The following is a 21638-nucleotide window of genomic DNA, read 5'->3' on the forward strand; positions in this document are numbered from 1 at the left end:
AAGCGTTACCCACATACATGCACATAAATTAATTTATGTTACTATTTGATGAAGTAAAACAGAATCAAAACTACATAGATAGCAAATATTTTATTTATTGGTGTATATATATATATACATACATACACGATACATTACGTATATTGATTTGCCTCTTTCTGCGCTTGCGTGTCTTATGTTTTAATTCCAACAAATTCTTCACCCTGGTAAGCTTTATTTTGTTCCTTGTCTGAAGTAGGCCTAAGGTCGAAACATTGCAAAATCAATCCATTTAATAAGAGCGCAGAATGTATTTTTAACTACTTCTTTTAATTGTTTAATTCTGTTAATGAAATTTACTCGTTAAAGAGCACTGTCTTCGATTAACAAAGAAATTACTCCACTAGTGTAAATTATAAATGAATCATTAAAACCTATAAACACTTATGTCGTTTTCAGACTGTAATTTCCCTTGTAGAATTGAGTCGAATTCACCTCTAGCTGTTTTATAACTTGATGTTAACAAAACGATGTTTTTGCACAACGTATTTCTGGAATTAAACAAAAGTATTCAGACTTAGACGCTATAGTACGCATACCAATTGGATGTAAAGCAATACAATTAAAGCAAAATGATCCACTTCGCTTACAAAGCTCTTTATGAGCGGTAAGGCTGAAGCTCAGGTTACCATGACAACAGATTATTGCTTTGTTATTTGCTAAAGTATAAATGGTTAGTCTTCTCATTCTTAACTGTTATTGTTAACAGCCTTGATGCTATTTGAAACTTTAGATTACCTGTGCACTAAAACAGAAAGCAATACCCTGTATTAAAGGCTTATGCAGAGAGTGAGTGTATTGGTACATCTGATACTAAAATAAAGGATGAACTTCTAACTTGAGAATTAAAGTTCTATTTTCGGATAAAATAAGTACTTACATTTTGAAAAAAAGAAATTTATTTCATTTTGTTTCTTTAGCGCATCGAATTATCGGGTGGTTACAAATAAATAATGGAACAAAACCTTTACATGGCGCAGTAACAATAGCGTTACTAAATTGCAAAGAGGCAAAATAAAATGAATTTATTATTTCATATTTAACAACCGTGTTTGACTTGCTTTGGTTTAGCTATCTGGCGATATAATATCGCTACTCACCGAGACACGGTTTTCCTTATATGGTATGTCAAGGTCGTTGCGAGAACGAGGCTGAGCATTTTGACGAACAAACAAAGCAGATTATCTTCATTCTTTCTACCCTTAACTACTATCATTAGATATAGAGAAGTATACAGAGATATAATTTATCAAACTCACTCCTTTCAAAGGTAAGGCTTAACTGCATTTGCGTCTTTTAAGAAAAATAAGTGGGATAGTTACAGTACTATGGGCGGTGATAGAAACGTTTTAGGCCTACAATGTGTTTAACAACCAATTCTGCATTTTACATCTGGCTATATATAAACGAAACTACTCTACATAATATCTATCTGCCCTGTCTCATTATATTTTAATGTTTAAGTTTCAGAATATATTTACAATACCTAGGATTTAAAACAGGCTAAATTACGAACATAGGAAAATGTTACTAAATAGTAATTGCATAAATATGCAGTTGAGAGTAAATAAAATGAATAAAATTTTCAGTGATGTCGAGAAACTCACTTGTTGAGAAATTTATATGCAAAAACGGCTCGTTTGGGTTGAGAAAATATTTTACATAGAAGAGCGAACAACGTTTCGACCTTCTTCGGTCATCGTCAGGTTCACGAAGAAGGTCAAAACGTTGTTCGCTCTTCTATGTAAAATATTTTCTCAACCCAAACGAGCCGTTTTTGCATATGAATAAAAGTTTCGTTATTATACTAACACTCACAATACTTATAATGTTTCACGATCCCTTGCACATCTGTCACTAAAATCATAACAGGCGAACAGTAATCAAACTATTCTATCTGAATCACTACGTTTTGACTTTTCTTATTCATATTTCGATAAATAAAGCTTCTATATAGTTAACATGCCAGCGTAATATACCGTTACCAATACTCTGAATGGCCGGTTTTCATTTAAGAATTCAACAGGGTAGTTTTTCAGCGCGTGAATTATTTGGAAACCTAGATATTCCCTATTTAACAATAAATAATAACTTTCTCATAGAAACTCAAAAGATTTGTAAGTCAAGGTTTTCCTTCAATTAAAATAATGTTGACTATTCAATAAAATTCTAAACTTTTATCACACTTTCCAAAACTCTTCCCACAACTGATGCAAGACCGATAGGCCAATAATTACTGTGTGATAATATAGGGTAACTGGTAATTACTGGCTTCAACGCTCTGTTTTCATAATGATTCCACAAAATCAACTTAAAAGTACGCATGTTTTCGAATAATTTAGCATAACAATTTGGGTTGAAGACATACAGATGGGTATTAAACATCTTAACAAGGATCACTAGAACCTGTATCATCTTGACAGGTAAGATATTTTACCAAGAATCACTATCACCTGTATTATGTTGACAGGTAAGATAAGATATTTTACCAAGAATCACTATCACCTGTATTATGTTGACAGGTAAGATAAGATATTTTACTAAGGATCACTACCACCTGTATCATCTTGACAGGTAAGATATTTTACCAAGAATCACTATCACCTGTATTATGTTGACAGGTAAGGTAAGATATTTTACCAAGAATCACTATCACCTGTATTATGTTGACAGGTAAGATATTTTACTAAGGATCACTACCACGTATATTATCTTGACAGGTAATATATTTTACAAAGGATCACTACCACCTGTATTATCTTGACAGGTAAGATATTTTACAAAGGATCACTACCACCTGTATTATCTTGACAGGTAAGATAAGATATTTTACAAAGGATCACTACCACCTGTATCATCTTGACAGGTAAGATAAGATATTTTACCAAGAATCACTATCACCTGTATTATGTTGACAGGTAAGATATTTTACTAAGGATCACTACCACGTATATTATCTTGACAGGTAATATATTTTACAAAGGATCACTACCACCTGTATTATCTTGACAGGTAAGATATTTTACAAAGGATCACTACCACCTGTATTATCACGACAGGTAAGATATTTTACAAAGGATCACTACCACCTGTATTATCACAACAGGTAAGATATTTTACTAAGGATCACTACCACCTGTATTATCACGACAGGTAAGATATTTTACTAAGGATCACTACCACCTGTATTATCACGACAGGTAAGATATCTTACTAAGGATCACTACCACCTGTATTATCACGACAGGTAAGATATTTTACTAAGGATCACTACCACCTGTATTATCACGACAGGTAAGATATTTTACTAAGGATCACTACCACCTGTATTATCACGACAGGTAAGATATCTTACTAAGGATCACTACCACCTGTATTATCACGACAGGTAAGATATTTTACTAAGGATCACTACCACCTGTATTATCACGACAGGTAAGATATCTTACTAAGGATCACTACCACCTGTATTATCACGACAGGTAAGATATCTTACTAAGGATCACTACCACCTGTATTATCTTGACAGGTAAGATTTTTTAACAAAGGATCACTACCAACTGTATTATCACGACAGGTAAGATATTTTACTAAGGATCACTACCACCTGTATTATCACGACAGGTAAGATATTTTACTAAGGATTACTACCACCTGTATTATGTTGACAGGTAAGATATTTTAACAAAGGCTGCTTATAGTGTTCTACACTCTTAAACTTTTGAAATAAATTATTACAGGTAATTAAACTCTCAGAAAAGGACACTATTTTAAACTTTTCCGCAAGAATAATCCAAATTTTGATTGCAGTTCTGGAAAGACCCTTCTGAATATAATACGAATCACTCTAAGTGCACCTTTCACGATCGCTTTAACACGTTTTTGTTTGATTTAACTTGTAATATTGGAGAAGAGTTCTGTAAAGTACTCGTGAGGTTCTTACTCGTTTTAAACTCTAATTCAGTCTTTAGATTTTTCCTAATTCAAAGCCTGACATGGCCAAGTGGTCAGGGGTTGCTCGACACGTAATCTAAGGGTCGTGGGCTCAAATCCCCGTCACACTTGCAAATGATCGCTTTTTTAGCCGTGGAGACATTATAATGTGATAGTCAATCCTACTATTCGTTGGTAAAAGAGTATCCCAAGAGTTGGCGGTGGGTAGCGATCTATCGCTACTAAATTATGGAGAACTGGTGCGGATAGTACTCGTGTAGTTTGGTGCGAAATTGAAAAACAAACAAACAAAATTTTAATTCCAAGACATTTGAAGTGTTATGTTTTTCAACTAATCGTTTTACTTTTTTTTCAAAGCTAAAGTTCTTCTTGCACATTAACGTTGTTTTGCGAGTCTTTCTAAATACTTTGCTTTTTCGTTTATGCCTTCTACAAACTATAAGCCAACTAATCATTTTGTTCGCAGATTTTCAAATAATAAACTGTCCTTCATATGCTATAAGACCTAGTGACCACAGACGAGGAACCGTATTAATCCAAACATTTTTATTTAGAAAACAAAAACAACATACGTGCTGAATGAACAATGTGTATATATCTTCAACAGGGCACAGAGAATCATTACTTTCCTGAAAGGGAGCCAAAGGACACCACTATACAGTAGACTTGTCAGTCAGTAGATACTAAAGGGACGTTTAACGATAGAATTTGTACCATCGTGACGATATATAACATGCACATGCCATGATTCGAGAGAAACATTATGCACTCTGTAAGCTACAACATATCATGACACATGACCTTAAAAATAGGAAATAAAAATATTTGTTGCTCTTAATTTTGGTTCTATTTACTCTTGAAACAGAACATTTTCGGGAACCGTGGGGAAGTACGTCTAGTTATTCAGTTGTTTGTCTGTTTCGCTTTTCCGTTATTCTTGTGTTTTATGTTTTCGGTTAGTTTAACATGATTATTTAATTTTGTTTGTTTGATTGTTTTAGCACAAAACCACATTGAAATATATGTTACGGAAACCAAGGAGAATTGAGACCCGGATCTGAACATGTTTCAACAGTTACTTGCGTTTCTTAAAAATAAGTTATACGTGGAGAAACAGAGGTAAGTTATTTGGATGGCATTTTACTATAAGATGATTTGAATTCCATATGTTTGTAAATAAGTTGTCACCAATAAATGCACTGCATGTCAAAGAAGTCGAAACTCAGTTTATACACAAGAATGTCGTATCTTGTTTAGCCAATAGTTTTATGACGCGTGTCCCATTTAAAAGTTCCGATATTATTTTCAACTAATAACATCTAAACAATGATAGTTTGTATTCTTTCCTATGTTCTAATGTAAATGTCACTTATATTTATAACTTAATTTATTGTTATTTTTGTTATTTCTGTTTGAAGACAACAAAGGTGTTATCCATATTTATTCTGTAGTGAAAAGATCTGGATTGCACCTGACAAACCGTCTAACCAATATGGCTGCTAATATAGGTCCCAAATCATTACCCTCTATCTGATTAAACACAAAGTATGACTGTTTTGTAGCTTATTCCAATAACATTTTAAACGGTTCTTTGGATAATCTATTAAGGCTAGCCTGATAATAAACCAATTTAACAATAACACGAGTATTTCGTCCAAAGATATATAGATAGTTTATTTATGATGTTACGTAGATTCATAAAGTCTTGATATAAAATGATAAAAACCTTATAACCCAAGCGCTTTCGAATGGTGGGCCTTTCATCTTCTGGGGCAAGATATTTAAATATAATATTATAGCTTACTATTAAGACTTATGGTTTAATTTGCACCAGTAGTAAATAGTATTCCATAGCAGTGCCAACTATCTGATATATATATATATATATATATCATGTTTAAGTGTAAAATGTGAAGCGTTTCATTAATATGTTGAAAATATTGATTCGCTAATGAATGAATACCAGAGGTTAGAATTTTAGTTTCTTTCAAAACCTGAAAGACAGCTTTCCTAATTAGTACTTTTATATACTTTAATTAGAATATATTTCAAAAGAAAATTAGGCCGTAAGTCTGACTAGGTAGATAAAGAACAACATTAAATCAACTATTTATAATATAACGATATTAGCCAAAGTTTATTCTTTTACCGTAGAATATATTATCCACATATCGACCCACATTCAACATAAATTGCACTTGGCCTTTATTTAATGTATTCTGATAATATTCTTACAAAGTATACACAGTTAAACAGTTCCAAAACATTTTTGGATTTCAAGAATGGCGTATATTTGCTTTTTGTTTATGTCAACACGATGGACAATGTAGTTTTACAACAAAAGTAGAAGACAACGTTGTCTCTGCCACGCACTCTCATCGTGGTCAATTTTGACACTAGAAAAATCGTAAAAAAGAAATAAAAGTAAAAACTACGTATTATATAATGTTGATTTACATACACGGGAAAAAATTCACGAACACCTTGAATTGTACTTTACTCGCTGAAAAATTAAGCAAAAGACAAAACTAAAATTGTCTCTATCTGTTTGAAACAGAAATAACTAATTCACAAAAATCCCTAAACTGATGAGTTTATTTAAAATTTTGACTTCCTTAAAATGACCAGAAATAGGTATACCCCATACATTTGTGTGTGTATTTATGGGGCATTTACTAAAGTATTTATGCACTGCATGAAAATTTGGTATACTGTTTGTTTGTTTGTTTGTTTCAATTTCGCGCAAAGCTACACAAGGGCTATCTGTGCTAGCCGTCCCTAATTTAGCAGTGTAAGACTAGAGAGCTAGTTATCACCAACCACCGCCAACTCTTGGGCTACTCTTCTACCAACGAATAGTGGGATTGACTGTAACGTTATAATGCTCCCACGGCTGAAAGAGCAAGCATGTATGGTGCGACGGGAATTCGAACCTGCGACTCTCAGATTACGACTGGAACGCCTTAACCCATCTGGCCATGCCTGGCGGTCAGGTTTTGAGAATACGCATATATGGTTGTCAGATACTGGTTTAAATCTTGACATTTTGAAGCTTTGTACAGTTAGGGTTTGTGTTTTATTGTAAGATTCTTGAAGAAGCTGTAAAGCAAAACGTTATATGTCCAATTGAATAAAACCATTTTGTTGTTATAAGGCTGTTTATTTTTGGTATTAAAATGTTTTCTATACACCAAAATGCACTGCAGAAATGAAATAATCAGTATGTTAACACGAAGTGTGATACATACATTGATTTTAAGTAGGTTACTTGGGACAGTTAAGAAACAAATGATTTGTTTTGTTTGTTTGTTTGTTTTGGACTTCGCGCAAAGCTACTCGAGGGCTTTCTGCGCTAGCCGTCCCTAATTTTGCAGTGTAAGACTAGAGGGAAGGCAGCTAGTCATCACCACCCACCGCCAACTCTTGGGTTACTCTTTTACTAACGAATAGTGAGATTGACTGTCACATTACAACGCCCCCATGGCTGAAAGAGCAAGCATGTTTGATGTGACGGGGATTCGAACCCGCGACCTAAGATTACGAGACGAGTGCCTAACCACCTGGTCATGCCGGGACCTATTTGGTCGAAATACAATGGAGTAATTGTAAAAAAACACAAAAAACTTAAAGTATTGTTTTTTGTGGTATTTTGGCCCTACTATAATTCCTGAAAATAGACCACTACACCATTTACCTTTTTTGTTTCATAATGTGCGGAATCTGTAGAAAACTATCTTTACGTCAAATCCCATTTAAACAGGTCTAAAATATGTTCGAGCAATTAATAAAAAAATAGTTTATAATTGTTTGGCGCATGATAATTTATATTTATGCTAATTTTCATCGTGATTGTTGTATATATATATAACTGCACAGGATCCCAAAATATACATTTTCCTGTTTTTTGACTCGTGACCCATAAAAATTTTATATAGAAAACATCCCTAAATAAAAAGAAATGAAAAAGCCGACTGAGCAAAATGGGCCCAGGTATAAATCATTCTGTCTAGTTTCAAGTAAATCCGCCAAGAAATGAAGGAATAGTGGTCAACTAATAAGTATATAGAAAAGGAAGAAGAAAGAAGTTCTAGAACAAAAGGGAATCATCAATAGCTGCGGCTGGATTAGAATATATTAAACTATAGTTCATTTTCTTTTTTATTAACTATATTGTTGTGCACCGGCAATATCAAACGTGGGTGGGCGTATATCCGATATAATTTGATTTTTCATCAGGATCTTTACCAGCCTACTCACAAACTGAAATAATTTCAGCCAGGATAAAAGTAAATCACTCTATGAGACCTTGGGCATGGTCAAATATATTAATCGAAAGGATTTGACCTTCTGAGTCTAAAACTGTAATTCGATTTCAAATTGGTCAAGAGATGACGAAGCTATATGAGCTAAACATTTGTACTTGAACAAAAAAAAACACACAAGAGAAACTCAGAGTCGTTATACCGCGGCTAAACACTATATCTCTCTCGCCTTTCAGTAAGAAACTTCTATATTCCATGTACAAAATGTACTACCAAACTAAATTTTCAAGTATAAACGATACTGATTTGGTAACTAACATAATCAACATTTAATATGCCCCAAAATGAAAATAGGAAGGTCTGATAATTTATATTATTTTGTATATGTTTCGTAATTTGATCTTATGTTGCCCAGTTTGGTAAACTCACCACAGAAGAAAATTGTGTCGACAAATCTAATTAAACAACAGCGCCACCCAGTGAGTGTGTATCACATATATTCCCCAATGTTACTTCGTGTGTTGTCGCTGAGCGAAAATCTAATTTATTGTTTTTTGGTTTTTTTTGCTGAGTTTGATATAAGCTAACGAAGAAATGGTTAGACTGATAGTAACTTCCATTTTCATAAAATTAATTTTAATAAAAACACCCAGTACTAATTTAATACTTTGACATCGAATTGTTGTTTTGTTTTGACAGGAACAATTATAAAATCATTTACCTGTGCAGTTTATTTTGGCCTAAAAAACACTTTGCTATGATTTATTATTCATAATATAACAGTGTGACACGTTTCTATGAACGAACTAAGGGTAATGGGTAATGCCCTTTAGATGAGGCCATTCGAAGCAGGCTCGCGTTTTTATGTTTTATGTTTTTTCGCGCTGATTGAACTAAGTTGACTGGTACGTTTGAAAAAAAATCACCTTTTGAGAATTACCAGTTTTTCAAAAAAAAAGTACTTTTTTATAATGCTGAAAATATTTTCTATTATTATTAAGAAGACGCAGTTAAAATCTATAGAAACGAAAGTTTTTGTTGGCAGCATAGGAAAACCGTCAAACATAGAAAATTAAATGCCAAAATATAGTAAAGTCTTAACGGTTTGATGTGTTTTAGTAAAATAACTATTTATGTAATTTACTGTTTTAATCAAATATATGTTTTAATTTATAGCTCCACTCTATGTGTGTTTTATTATAACAAACCCACTCTGGGGTACCTCGTGTATCTACTAAGGGGAATCGAACCTTCAGCCTTGTAGATCGAAAAATACACTTCTGTCCCACAATATAGGTTTAGTATAGCTACTGCATCTAGTAAATGGACCTGAAGATAAGAGATGGAAACCTTTCGAAATGTTGTCCCTATCTCTCTCAGTGCTACGTTCGTGTATTGGTCCTCCAAGGTGTTCTTCATAATTGTTAAGCCGAACTAGGTTAATTTCATTTTTGCTTGTTCAGTGTAAATATTTACTAAATATTCTAAACTAATGTATGGCTATTAGATGTAATTGTGATTTCACTGACAGGCCATACCTTGCTCCAAGAACAAAACAAAACAACAATAACAACAAGTAAACAAACAAAAATATCCAAAATGGAACAGCGGAAGTTATACCACATCAAAGACAATTCACCAGACGTGAAACGTGACCAGAAATATGTCAGCACAGAATTGGTGTTCATTATTCAGGGGTTTGATAGACGGATGACAAAATCACTCCCGATAGCTCAGGGGATCCTGAATTAACAGAGTGAAAAATTGAGCATATTGCAGATGTCCTATCGTGTAGAAACGCATTTAACCAAACAGAAATAGATGAAGAACTTAAGATGATTGAGCTTCCTACAATATTCTATTTATAAACAGTATGTACTTCACTTGTTTCAAGCAAGCAAAATGCTTACTCCGATTGGATTACAATATTCCAAGCACTTTTCATAAAATAAACTATATTTATGAAAACAGAAAGTAAAGCCAGAGGCTTAATAAAACTCTATCTTAAGCACCACGAGATCAGTTCGGACTGATCCAAACTAAGATGACATCACAGTTAATCTGAACGAGAATAAAGAAGTTGCCTAATTTACATTAATACGTTTGAACGTAACTTTGATGATTATATGGATATTTTCAACCTGTAATTACACAATTTACCTCTTAATGTAAAAAAAAATCTTTCGTGGATAATATTTATTATTTTTAAATAAAACTGTTTAGTTTGTTTTGAAGATTACGCACGAGGGCTATCTGCGCTGGCAGTCCCTAATTTAGCAGTGAAAGATTAGAGAGAAGTTAGCTAGTCATCACTATTCGCCGCCAACTCTTGAGTTTCTCTTTTACCAAGAAACAATGGGACTGATCGTCACAATATAATGCCCTCACGTTTTGTTTGACGGTGATTCTAACTTGCGACCGTCAACTTCCAATCGAGCGCACCTAACAACCTGGTGTCACAAAACGAACACGTTTAGATTTCTTAATATTTCAAAACACAATATAAGGATTAAAAGTCTTATATTTATGTATCAAGCACTTGCAAAACGAAACATAACTACTAGTATGTATATATGTGTATGTTTGTGTACGTAAGGAAGTTAAATATGGTATTAAAACTATCTTGGAGCCTCATCACGTCGTTACAGTCTGTGTCGCCATATTCATTTATACTCCGTTTAATATTGGCGCCGAAGCATAGTTTTCATTGCAAAAGTCTTCGTCGTAATGATGTTATTTCAAATACAAACGACATTTATCTGCTTCCTTTCCATAATACATCTAATGTACAAGGACAAGAATTTTTAGCACCCTTTTCAATAGTGTTATAGCATAGATATCTATAGGCGTTACATCTTAAGACTCTGGCAGTATGTTCTCGTACGGAATAGCATGAATATCCATTTCATTTTCCAACTGTTTAAGGTATGTGAAGGTTGAAATAGAGATGTAAATGGAAACCTTACCTTAGTGAATCCATTTTCTGTTGGCTTCGTTTTCATATGGAAAGTATTCTTGATTTTTGCTACAACACGTGGGCGCCACTATGGTTGAGTTACGACTTGTTGCAAGTCTCTTTCTAGATGATCCCGGCGCCTTAACTCGATTTATATTTCTTTGTTTTTAAATGATATTTAGTACGATTGATATTCCATCTTAAGAATTCTAAATTCTCCATGTGTAAACATGTTAATGATTTACTTTTATAAATACCTTGCACAGGAAATAGCTGTTACACACTATATCAAAAATTTTTAGTGTCAACACGTTTTCGTGGTAAAGGTGAGTTGTTTTAAGAGTTAAAACACCCAATGTTGTAGTTTGATCTTTAAGAACAAAGATTCTTGCAAGATAATAATGCATCAAGCCCTTAATATTCAAGTACCTACATTATGAAATTTGAGGGCCCATTACGTTCAGATGCAATCTTCACTTTGGGTCTACAGACGAGAAATGAGGGTGTGGTTGAAATCCTACTAGTTAGTTGGATTATTCAAAGAGTTGATTGTGAAATGATGTTGACTAGCTATCGCCCTTTTGTCTATCAGTTCAGAATTATAAGAGGCTAGTGCACAAATACCCTGTGTAGCTTTGTGGTACTATTTCAAAAAAAAAGCAAATAAACAAGCTTTATGTCCCAACTTGATCGAAAAGCATGATAGGCATAGTACGGCCATGTGGTTAGGGTGCTATACTTGTAATTTGAGGGTCTCGGACTCCTATCCCCGTCACACCAAACATGCTCGCCCTTTCAGCCAAGGAACGTTATATGTTATAGTCAATCCTACTATTTTTTGATAGAAGAGCAGCTCAATATTTGGCGGTGGGTGGTGATGGCTAATTTCTTTCCCTCTAGTCGTACAATGTTAAACCAGGAGCAGTTAGCGCAGACAGTCCTCATGTAATTTTGCGCAAAATTAAAAACAAACAACCAAACGGTGTTGTAAAAGCTTTCATGAAACTTATGTAATCACAAGAAGATAAAATATTCATTAAATAATGATAATTAAAATGCACAACTTGATTGTTTTCAATCTTCAGTTTGGATGTTAAAAAACGAAGTCAGTTAATTAGGGAAGAACTTTAATTAATATTCAGTGTATAGTAATTTATTATGTTAATGAAAAACATCTTCAAAATTGGTTCATCGACTTTATATTCATCAATGGAACTTCTTTCTTATTAATATGGATTGCTGTGGACTATACACAATTATTATTTCTGGTAAGTATACAAACTGTGAGCTGCACATAATGGTCTTTAAAAGATTTCACCCGACGAATTTTAATTAACACATGCTTTAGCTAATGTAATAGCGTTATATTTCTTAAATTTGTATTCTTTACATCTCTGATTCGCTATCCAATTACGACATTTGTTTATTTTTAAACAAATTCAATGATTTGTTGATAAGTTGTTGATGTGGTTGATGTTTTAGTACAAAGCTACGCAAGGGCTATCTTTACTGTCTCCCTCGCGGAGACTTGAACCTTAAAGTTCAGGATTTTAAAGTATAAAAATACCGCAGACATATGGGAACTATTGTTAGTGGTGAAGCTATCTGCGCTCTATCTATAAAGGGTATCGAAAATTGATTTTTATTGTTATAAGCTCTCAGACACAAAGGCTAAAAACTTAATAGTCGATATTATATGTGTGGAATTATAAATTATGACTTTTGGTTTGAAAATCTAGGAATATTTGAAATAAAAAACCCTTCACCAAAGTTAAGCGGCCCAGCATGGCCAGGTGGTTAAGACACTTGACTCATAATCCGAGGGTGGCGTGTTCGAATCGCCATCACACCGAACATGTTCGCCCTTGCAACTGTAAGGCCGTTATAATATAAAGGTCAATCCCATTATTCGCTAGTAAAAGAGTAGCTTAAAAGTTGGCGGTAGGTGGTGATGACTAGCTGCCTTCTTTCTTGTCTTACACTGCTAAATTAGGGACGGCTAACACAGATAGCCTTTGTGTAGCTTTGCGTGAAATTCAAAACAAACCAAAGTTAACATAAATATAAGAAATTTGCAGATACAGAGAGATGCGTTTTATTCCTAATACACTCATTCAATAATTACCACAATTGATGTTACTTATCTTTTTGCAAAGAAAGAAGTTATTCGAAATTGTAATTTCCATATATATGTTATAGATTGCTTCAGTTGTAACTGCCACGGAAATGTTGCCACTCCATCAAATGTGTTTGTGAACTTACAATGCTAAAAACCGGGTTTCGATACCCGTGGTGGGCAGAGCTTGTGTAGCTTTGTGCTTAATTCAAAACAACAACCAAACAAAAATAAATATATTTAAAAATGGCCCGGCATGGTCAAGCGTGTTAAAGCGTTCGACTCGTAATCCGAGGGGTGCGGGTTCGAATCTCGGTCGCACCAAACATGCTCGCCCTCCCAGCCGTGGGGGCGTTAAAATGTGACGGCCAATTCCACTATTTGTTGGTAAAAGAGTAGCCCAAGAGTTGGCGGTGGGTGGTGATGACTATCTGCCTTCCCTCTAGTCTTACACTGCTAAATTAGGGACGGCTAGCACAGATAGCCATCGAGTAGCTTTGTGCGAAATTCCAAAACAAACAAACAAACAAACAAACAAACAAACCCTCTAGTCTTAAACTGCAAAATTAGGGACGGTTAGCGCAGATAGCCGTCGAGGCTTTGCGCGAAATTAAAAAAACAACAACAAAAACCATCAAATGTGTATGGTTAATCTCAAAATACCACCCCATTAAATTATAATTGAAAGTTATAAAAGATTACTTTAGTAGCTTTTTGAGTTTGCACAGATAAGTACTTCGTATTCAACTCGTTTTATGTCATTTAACAATGTGAACGCTCTTACGTTTGATTTGATTTGTTTTAATGACAAGCCTCTAAGTGGCACAGCGGATATGTTTGTGGACTCAGACCGCTAGAAACCGGGCTTCGATACCCGTGATGGGCCCATTATGTAGCTTTGTGTTTAATTTCAACAACAATCAAACTTTAGTGAGCATTTTTTTTAATTTAAATGAATATCAGTTGTTTTTTTTTAATTTATTGGCCCTCTCTAAGTGGAACACCTGGCTACGCTATTTTATTGATGGTATGACTGTCATCAAACTGTTTTACATCTTTGCAATATTTATACATGTTCATCATACAAAACCACCAATGAATGGTTAATTATCCGTTATATTACCTCCTTACTACTTCAGCCGTAAGTCTAAGAAGTTAAAAGTGCTAAAAACAGGGTTGGACTTCTATAGTTAGAACAGATAACCTATTGTATAGGTTGACTTAACAACAACAAAAGAAAAAAGCTCTTCAGTGGCAGAATGGTATGTCTGCAGACACATGCCGCTGGAAACCTGGATTCGATACCTGTGGTGGGCAGAATACACATAGCCCATTGTGAAGCTTTGTGCTTAATTTTCCAATCATATCAGTAAAAACTGCCTAACCGGTCTTGGTTCAGTTGAGGTTTTTAATTTAATTCAACAATGATTTACAATATTCAGAAGTATGTAGAATCAGCAACAAAAAACAAACATTGTGTTTTTAGGGTTACTTGCCATTATTCATGATGAAAGAAATTGGACCTTACTTTTTTCCCCTCAGAGACGATTCTTAATTCCAAACTCTATTGATTATTCAAATATATTATTCGCTTTTATCAAGATTTTGCACAGTGGCATATAATAAAGAGCTCAATCTCCAAAAATTTCCTAAATTATAGATACAAAGAGATAAACTGTAATTATTTAGCAATTCAAGTTTATTTTAATTATGATGTTTGAATGCATGAAAATTTGGGTCTTCTTCGGATCTCGTGCCGTGTGAGGGAAAGTGGAACATATTGCAAACATTATGTGTTCGAAAAATAACCCTAAAATTCTTACAAGCACGATAAAAAGATTCCTATACCAAAACATTTTTTTCTCTGTTTCATGGGCAAAATAAAAATTTTAAAAACATAAATCATATTGTCTTTTATGTAATATATCCTACAAAATTACTTTTTCCTTTGAAGAATTTAAATATATATAAATATAAATAATTATCATAGGCGCATGTAAGAAGTAAGATAAAGCAGTAGTTTTTACTGTTACAGAAATCCAATTACAGCACGTTAGTTACTATGGTTACAACTCACTTTAAGATGCAGCTAAAAGAATGAGATATCTCGTGAGACGCTCTTTGTTCATTTAAGTGAAAATTGTGTATTATCTTGATTTGGCTTAAAATGTATATATATATATATATACTTAAATTTCTATTACATAAAAGTGAATAAGAAATCCTTTTTGTGCAATATTCACAGTCGTCGCTAAGTAACTCAACGGTTTTTCTGTAATCTTGTTTTCGGAGATCGCATGAGGACATTTCGTTTTTAAAACAGACAAGAAAAGAAACCTTCTTCTATAAGGATACTGCTGAAAATGAACATTTTTAACATTTTTTTGAAACTAATTTTGAATTCAGTGGGAACTTGTTCTATATATTTAAACTTGAAAATACTCTAAAAAAGCACTAAAAACTAAATTTCTCATATACTAGTGGGGTAGTTTTAAGTATGATTATTAGAAGTCTTGGTAAGAAATGAGATGTTTTTTTATTACAGTTTAAAATTGAAATTTTATTTGCCATTAAAGAATCCCTTTGATTTTAAAGTAAAAAACAACAACAAACGTTTGATCAGGCTATGGAAAAGTTTGGTTTTGGTTAAACTCCAAACTAAGTAGTGGCTTATTAGTAACCTGCCCACTACGAGTTGCAAAACCCAATTTTAAGGGTCATAAACCTACAGACTTACAACTGAGCCACTAAGGCAGTGTAACTTTAATTCAATTTAAAAAGCTAAGCGCAAATTACCAAAATTACTACGGACACTTTCTTGTCTGTTTTAAGGCTGCAAAACTGAAAACTGCCGAAATGTGTTAAATAACAAAAGTAAAGCTACGACATCTAAGTTGAAATGACACTTTTTATTAAACATATCCATAGCATTCTTCTAAGATATACAAATACAGAGAAGTGACTAATTCAGGGTTACAACGTATTAAAAAGCAAGTACGACATACATGAGTTTTAAAAATCACGATTTCAATGTTCAGTATTCTTTTAACATTGAGAAAAAACGAAAATTCTGTGGCAATAATGAACAAGCCATTAATTTCTTAAAACACCGAATTATGTTGTATTCGAAATGAAGTTATGTTTAACTTTATAAAATAAATCACATCCTTTCAATATAATCTCGAATAAAAAATATCCATTAATTTAATACAGTTGTTTAAATAACATAATATTCCGTTTCATAAAATAAAAATGTGTTCTCGAATTTGCATTAATTCCAAATAGGATGAAAAAATTACGTGGATTACAGGATATTATTTTTTCATAAAGTATTTTTCATTGAATACAGTGGTATTGGCCACATTTTTGGAGCAAAAATACTTTGTGTATTTTCAAAGTAAGATACTAGTCAATTTCATAAATATTGAACAGTATATTATCCCGTTCCATTAGGTCAAAATATCAAACTTATGTTCTTCTTTGGGGAACTAAAGGTAATTTGAGAACTTGTAAATTACATAATAAATAAAAGATGTGTCACCTTACTTTCTAGCTCTTTCGTTATCATAAGTTTAGAATATGATAATTTATCACCAACTTTGAACATAACTTGTTTGCTTTGTTGATTTTGCAACAACTAAAGATTACTGCCGATAGTTGTACCGAGATAATTGGTTCGCTCAACTTCATCTCTTCATTTGTTCTACAACATAAATATTTAAACTGAAACGATGACCGATTGTGAACCACGAAGTTATTTTAATTGTATACTTTTAAAAGTGTTTACCCTCTTGTTACGAAAATACGAAAGTTATTAAATAATGGAGGCGAGTCCTAAGAGGGTGATTAGCTTGTAAATCACATTATATGCTCTAGTTATAGTAAGCAGGAGAAAGCAGCTACGTATTCAGTATATACATATATGTACATTGTTTAAATTTGGAGAAACGTAAACCACAAAAACATCGCGTTTACGTCCCTGATTATGGAACGAAATGTATATGAAGACACGAAACTGTAAAACAACAAAATTAGAAACTATTATGTCCGTTTTATATTCCTCTAAGTTAATATGACGGACGGAAGGATGAATATTGAAAGCAGAAGTTATGAAGGGGTTTCAACGGTTAACTTTTTGACACATGAAATATTTTATCACTAACGATATACATACAATATTCAGAGTTTCTCGTGGGTTTTTGGGTTTTTCTCGTATTATTTAATTTTATTTACATAATACTTTTAATACTCTCCTTATGTTGAATTATTATTATTACTATTTATTTTTGTAAATCTTATTGTGTTTTTTCTTGAAAGATAAAAGTATGTTTTACGGTTTTTCGTGATTTTGTAATTCACAACATGAAGTTTTAACTCAAAACATGGAACCAGGTTTTTCCTTTCCCTTCCTTTAACTTACCCAAGCGTACCTCGTTAGACCCTGGTGTTTCCAGAACTTACACTGTGTAGCGTGGTAACTATCCGAAATAGAAACGTTTTCAGCCAATAACGCAACAGATTTAGGAAACTTCACCCAGTCAGGATATGCCTTAGGAGGTTCACCTGATTTCACAAAATCCATGACGACATTTTGAACGAGATCTCTGAAAGCGTAATCGTTTTCGCTGGGATTCTTAATATAAGTTTCCAACTGGTTGAAAAATGCTATAAGGTCCCATAGGTGGAAAGGATAAAGTGCTTTATAGTCGTACGTTTTAACCTGTTAGGGAATAAATCGTTAAACATTGTTAGAATTGTAGATGGTAATGTATACACGTCAAATAACTTTACTTTATGAAAAATGAACTTAGAAAGAGACATTTAAGTAATATCTAATATAAATGTTGAAAGTGAACTAGCTTCTATAAACAACACAATAAGTGAAATTCATTCACAAGCCATTTAAAAAACAAAATTAATTGTTTTAGATATTTCGCGCAAAACTACATAGGAATTATCTGCGAATAGCTGTTACTAGTTTTTAATTGATTCACTAAACGATGAAAAGTCAATCAGCAGTCCTAAACTACGGATCGCGTTTTTTGCGTCAACGAGACACAAACCATCAATCAACCATTAGATATATGGTCCAGATACTCTTGTCAGTTGAAAACGCTTAGTCCAAAGGACTAAATAAAATATATAAAACATATTAAACAAACTACATAATAATTCAGTGGTAAAATAAACTCGTTGATCTAATAGTCAAATATTTATTTTTGTTTAAATGTACTAACGTAAATAGAAACTGTTTTTAATGTAAGGATTTGTTTGTTCTGAAGTTAAGCACAAAGTAGAACGATGGGCTATCTGTGCTACTCCCACCACGAGTTAGCTAAACCCAGTTTCTAACGTTGTATGTCCGCAGGCATATCGCTGTGTCACTGAAGGGACAGCTTTAAGTGAACAGCAATGAAAAATAAGGATATGTGCTGCCTTCTATGGAACTAAAGCATATTTTAACATGATGTCCTCAATGAAGCATTTGTTGAGCTCAGTGTTGCTTAAGTAGGTCACGACATGTTTAATTTAGAGGAAGTTTTATCTCAAGAGTGGTTAAGTACTAACGAATGTGTCTGAATTTCACAGGTTACAGGAATTACTGTCAAACACATTTTAAACGTAGATTTTGAAAGTCATCAGGTTGAACAAAAATAGTGAAGGAAGAAATAATTCTAATACCAGATGAAACCTGTAACAATGTTCGTAAAAAGCAGGAATAACATTTCGATAGTTTTTTTTTCGCGCAGAATAATTTTAGAGCATACAGAACACGATAAATGTTACTTGGGCTTACCATTGTCGAGGGCTGTGCCGTAATTATGTAGCGATATACAGAAGACTTCATATTATTAGTGTAGGCAGAAGCTAGCTGAGTCACTGGACAGGTCTGACGAAGATCAGTTACCATTGTGGTGTAGAGTTCTTCAGTAGTCCCGGAATCTAAAAGCGTAGAAGTAATCGATGTCACGCTTCTTATGACATAAATAATCAAACTAATTTTTATTACATTTACACGTTTTTTAATGTTAATCATCATTTTGCTTGGATTTTGTATGTATTATGTCCAGCTACTTCACAAAAGGCTAAGGTACCACTGGATGGCTACCCAGACATGAAGAGTGTCTAGGGTGGTTCTTTTTTCACGAGCATGATGATGGCTCAGGAATTTACATGATCACCATGGGTTGAGTTGTGGGTAAACTTGGTTTCACTAGAGGGCTGAATGTGGTAAACAAGTCAGTCGCTACAGGCCCACCTTCTTTTGACACTAACATTAATGGCTTTTTTGCAGTTTGTTGTGATGACTTGAAAGAGTTCATAGTTAACCAATTTGTGGCCTTGGTAATATCCTGAACACTGGATGTATTGGCAAGCAATGGATGGAGATCCATGGACTCTCCTTCGTATGAGGTGAGGCTATCGTTTGGGATCTTGAGGATACCTGGGTAGGTTTCATAAAAATTACCAAGGTCACCAAAGACCATAGTCCCTTTTTTAATAGTATCAAGGTAAAGAATGTTCGGTCACCAACAAAAAGTCTGATTAGTTGCATGAATAAAACAGTCCGAAGGGTTATGGGCTTGAATGCAAATAGAGAAAGTTAAGACTGAGATGCAGGGTCAGTCAAATACTGATTGGCCAGAAATTTTGCTAGAAGGGTAGGTTTAAAGTTGTAATGGCTCTTGTGCAACCAACAATCTCTGGCCTAAAGAATCTTCTATACATAAAGCATGAAAATAATTTATATAATCAAATAACACTTACACAGGCTTTATAAGAGCTCACATGTTTTATGTTTGATAAATACTAACCACTGCTATTATTACCAAGACAACAGCTAAAACAGCGACCCTCGGATTCAAACACATTTTCTCACTACTGTATGGTTGTTATGAAAACATTATCTTATTCCAATAGGAAGGAAATTAGGGGGGGGATATTGGTTCTCACGCAAATGACGGAAAGAGGCTAGTCACTGATGAAATGATAACTGCTGTTTTCTGACCACGGGAATCTATCAACACTGACGACCTTTATCCATTAGACTTTAATCACGTGCAACTTTATAACAGGCTTCCTAAGGCAACTCAAAGTGAACCAAACAATTCAACTACACTTTGTAACGAAAGTGTGTTAAGAAAATATATTCAGAAAAACTGTATACTGAAAAAATATATAAATATGCATAATTAAAGTATTTAATAATACCTCAATAAAACACTAGTTATATCATGTTTAAATTTAACACGACACTTATGCTACTATTTGTGATTATACCGTGTTTAAAGTTAACATGATATTTATGCTACTATTTGTGATTATACCATGTTTAAATTTAACATGATACTTATGCTACTATTTGTGATTATACCATGTTTAAATTTAACATGATACTTATGCTACTATTTGTGATTATACCATGTTCAAATTAAATATGACACTGATGCTACTGTTTGTGATTATACCATGTTTAAATTTAACGCTATACTTATGCTACTATTTGTGATTATACCATGTTTAAATTAAATATGACACTTATGTTACTGTTTATGAATTTTATTTTTAATACACAACTTGTGCTCTTGCATATTTCAATTTTATCCATTCGAAAATATTCTTCACTATTATCACTGAAAACAAAAATGCAAATTATGTTTCTCTCAAACATAATGTGAGCTTTCCAGTTACTTTTATCTCTTTGGTGAAAGTTCTCTATCTGCTGAATATCATAGTGTCAAAACTGAAAAATACCCTTACTAGCATATATAAGGATATTGAATACACTGCATATTAATACAATGCCCCAGAAACCAAACTCCACACTTTATTTTCATTCATATGTTATTAACTGTTCTTTTCTCTATGTAACTAATACATCCATGTTATACAGCACTTCTGAATCTCTTCAAATAAGATCTTTGCACACGCCCATCACTTCCAAGAAAAATATTCACATACGTATATTGCCCCATATGTTATATATCATCATATATGCTAATAGTTTTAAACACATTTCTCTGGCTCAAGCACCATTACTGTGGTAACCTGAACAATAGTTATGTCTTAATAACTGCAGAAATACAACGTGCTAGCATTTATGAGTTGCTAAATTCAACACACAACTTGGTATTGCAAATTAAGCCAAATAAAAAAATTTCAACTACAGTTCTTCTAAACCCGGATTAATATTTACGCTGTCGCTACTGTATAAATCAATAAACACACGAAACTGGCTAAACAGAATACTCCACAGTAAAGTAAAGCCAGTACGAGAAAAGAAACCTGCACAACATTGTACATCCTTTTG

General features: G+C 33.4%; 1 protein-coding gene and 1 long non-coding RNA gene across 5 annotated transcripts in view; one reads left to right on the plus strand and one right to left on the minus strand.

Annotated features, from left to right (window-relative positions):
• Window positions 1-1265: 1265 nt before the first annotated feature.
• Window positions 1266-21638, plus strand: part of LOC143222118 (uncharacterized) — a 45561-nt gene continuing 25188 nt past the window's right edge. Inside the window, exons 1-2 of the long non-coding RNA XR_013012037.1 lie at window positions 1266-1309; window positions 4995-5112. This is a non-coding gene — a long non-coding RNA (uncharacterized LOC143222118). The remainder of the gene's footprint in view (window positions 1310-4994; window positions 5113-21638) is intronic.
• LOC143222116 (para-nitrobenzyl esterase-like) overlaps window positions 16235-21638 on the minus strand; it is an 86878-nt gene continuing 81474 nt past the window's right edge. For all 4 annotated transcript variants that reach the window (XM_076448093.1, XM_076448092.1, XM_076448090.1 and 1 more), the window contains 2 exons: window positions 19125-19270; window positions 16235-18047 (listed from right to left, as the gene is read on the minus strand). In XM_076448093.1, coding sequence (XP_076304208.1) covers window positions 17739-18047; window positions 19125-19270 — 455 coding nt within the window. In that variant the 3' untranslated portion in view covers window positions 16235-17738. The remainder of the gene's footprint in view (window positions 18048-19124; window positions 19271-21638) is intronic.

Source organism: Tachypleus tridentatus, chromosome 8, assembly GCF_004210375.1.
Source record: "Tachypleus tridentatus isolate NWPU-2018 chromosome 8, ASM421037v1, whole genome shotgun sequence".
NCBI classification, from domain to species: Eukaryota; Metazoa; Arthropoda; class Merostomata; order Xiphosura; family Limulidae; genus Tachypleus; species Tachypleus tridentatus.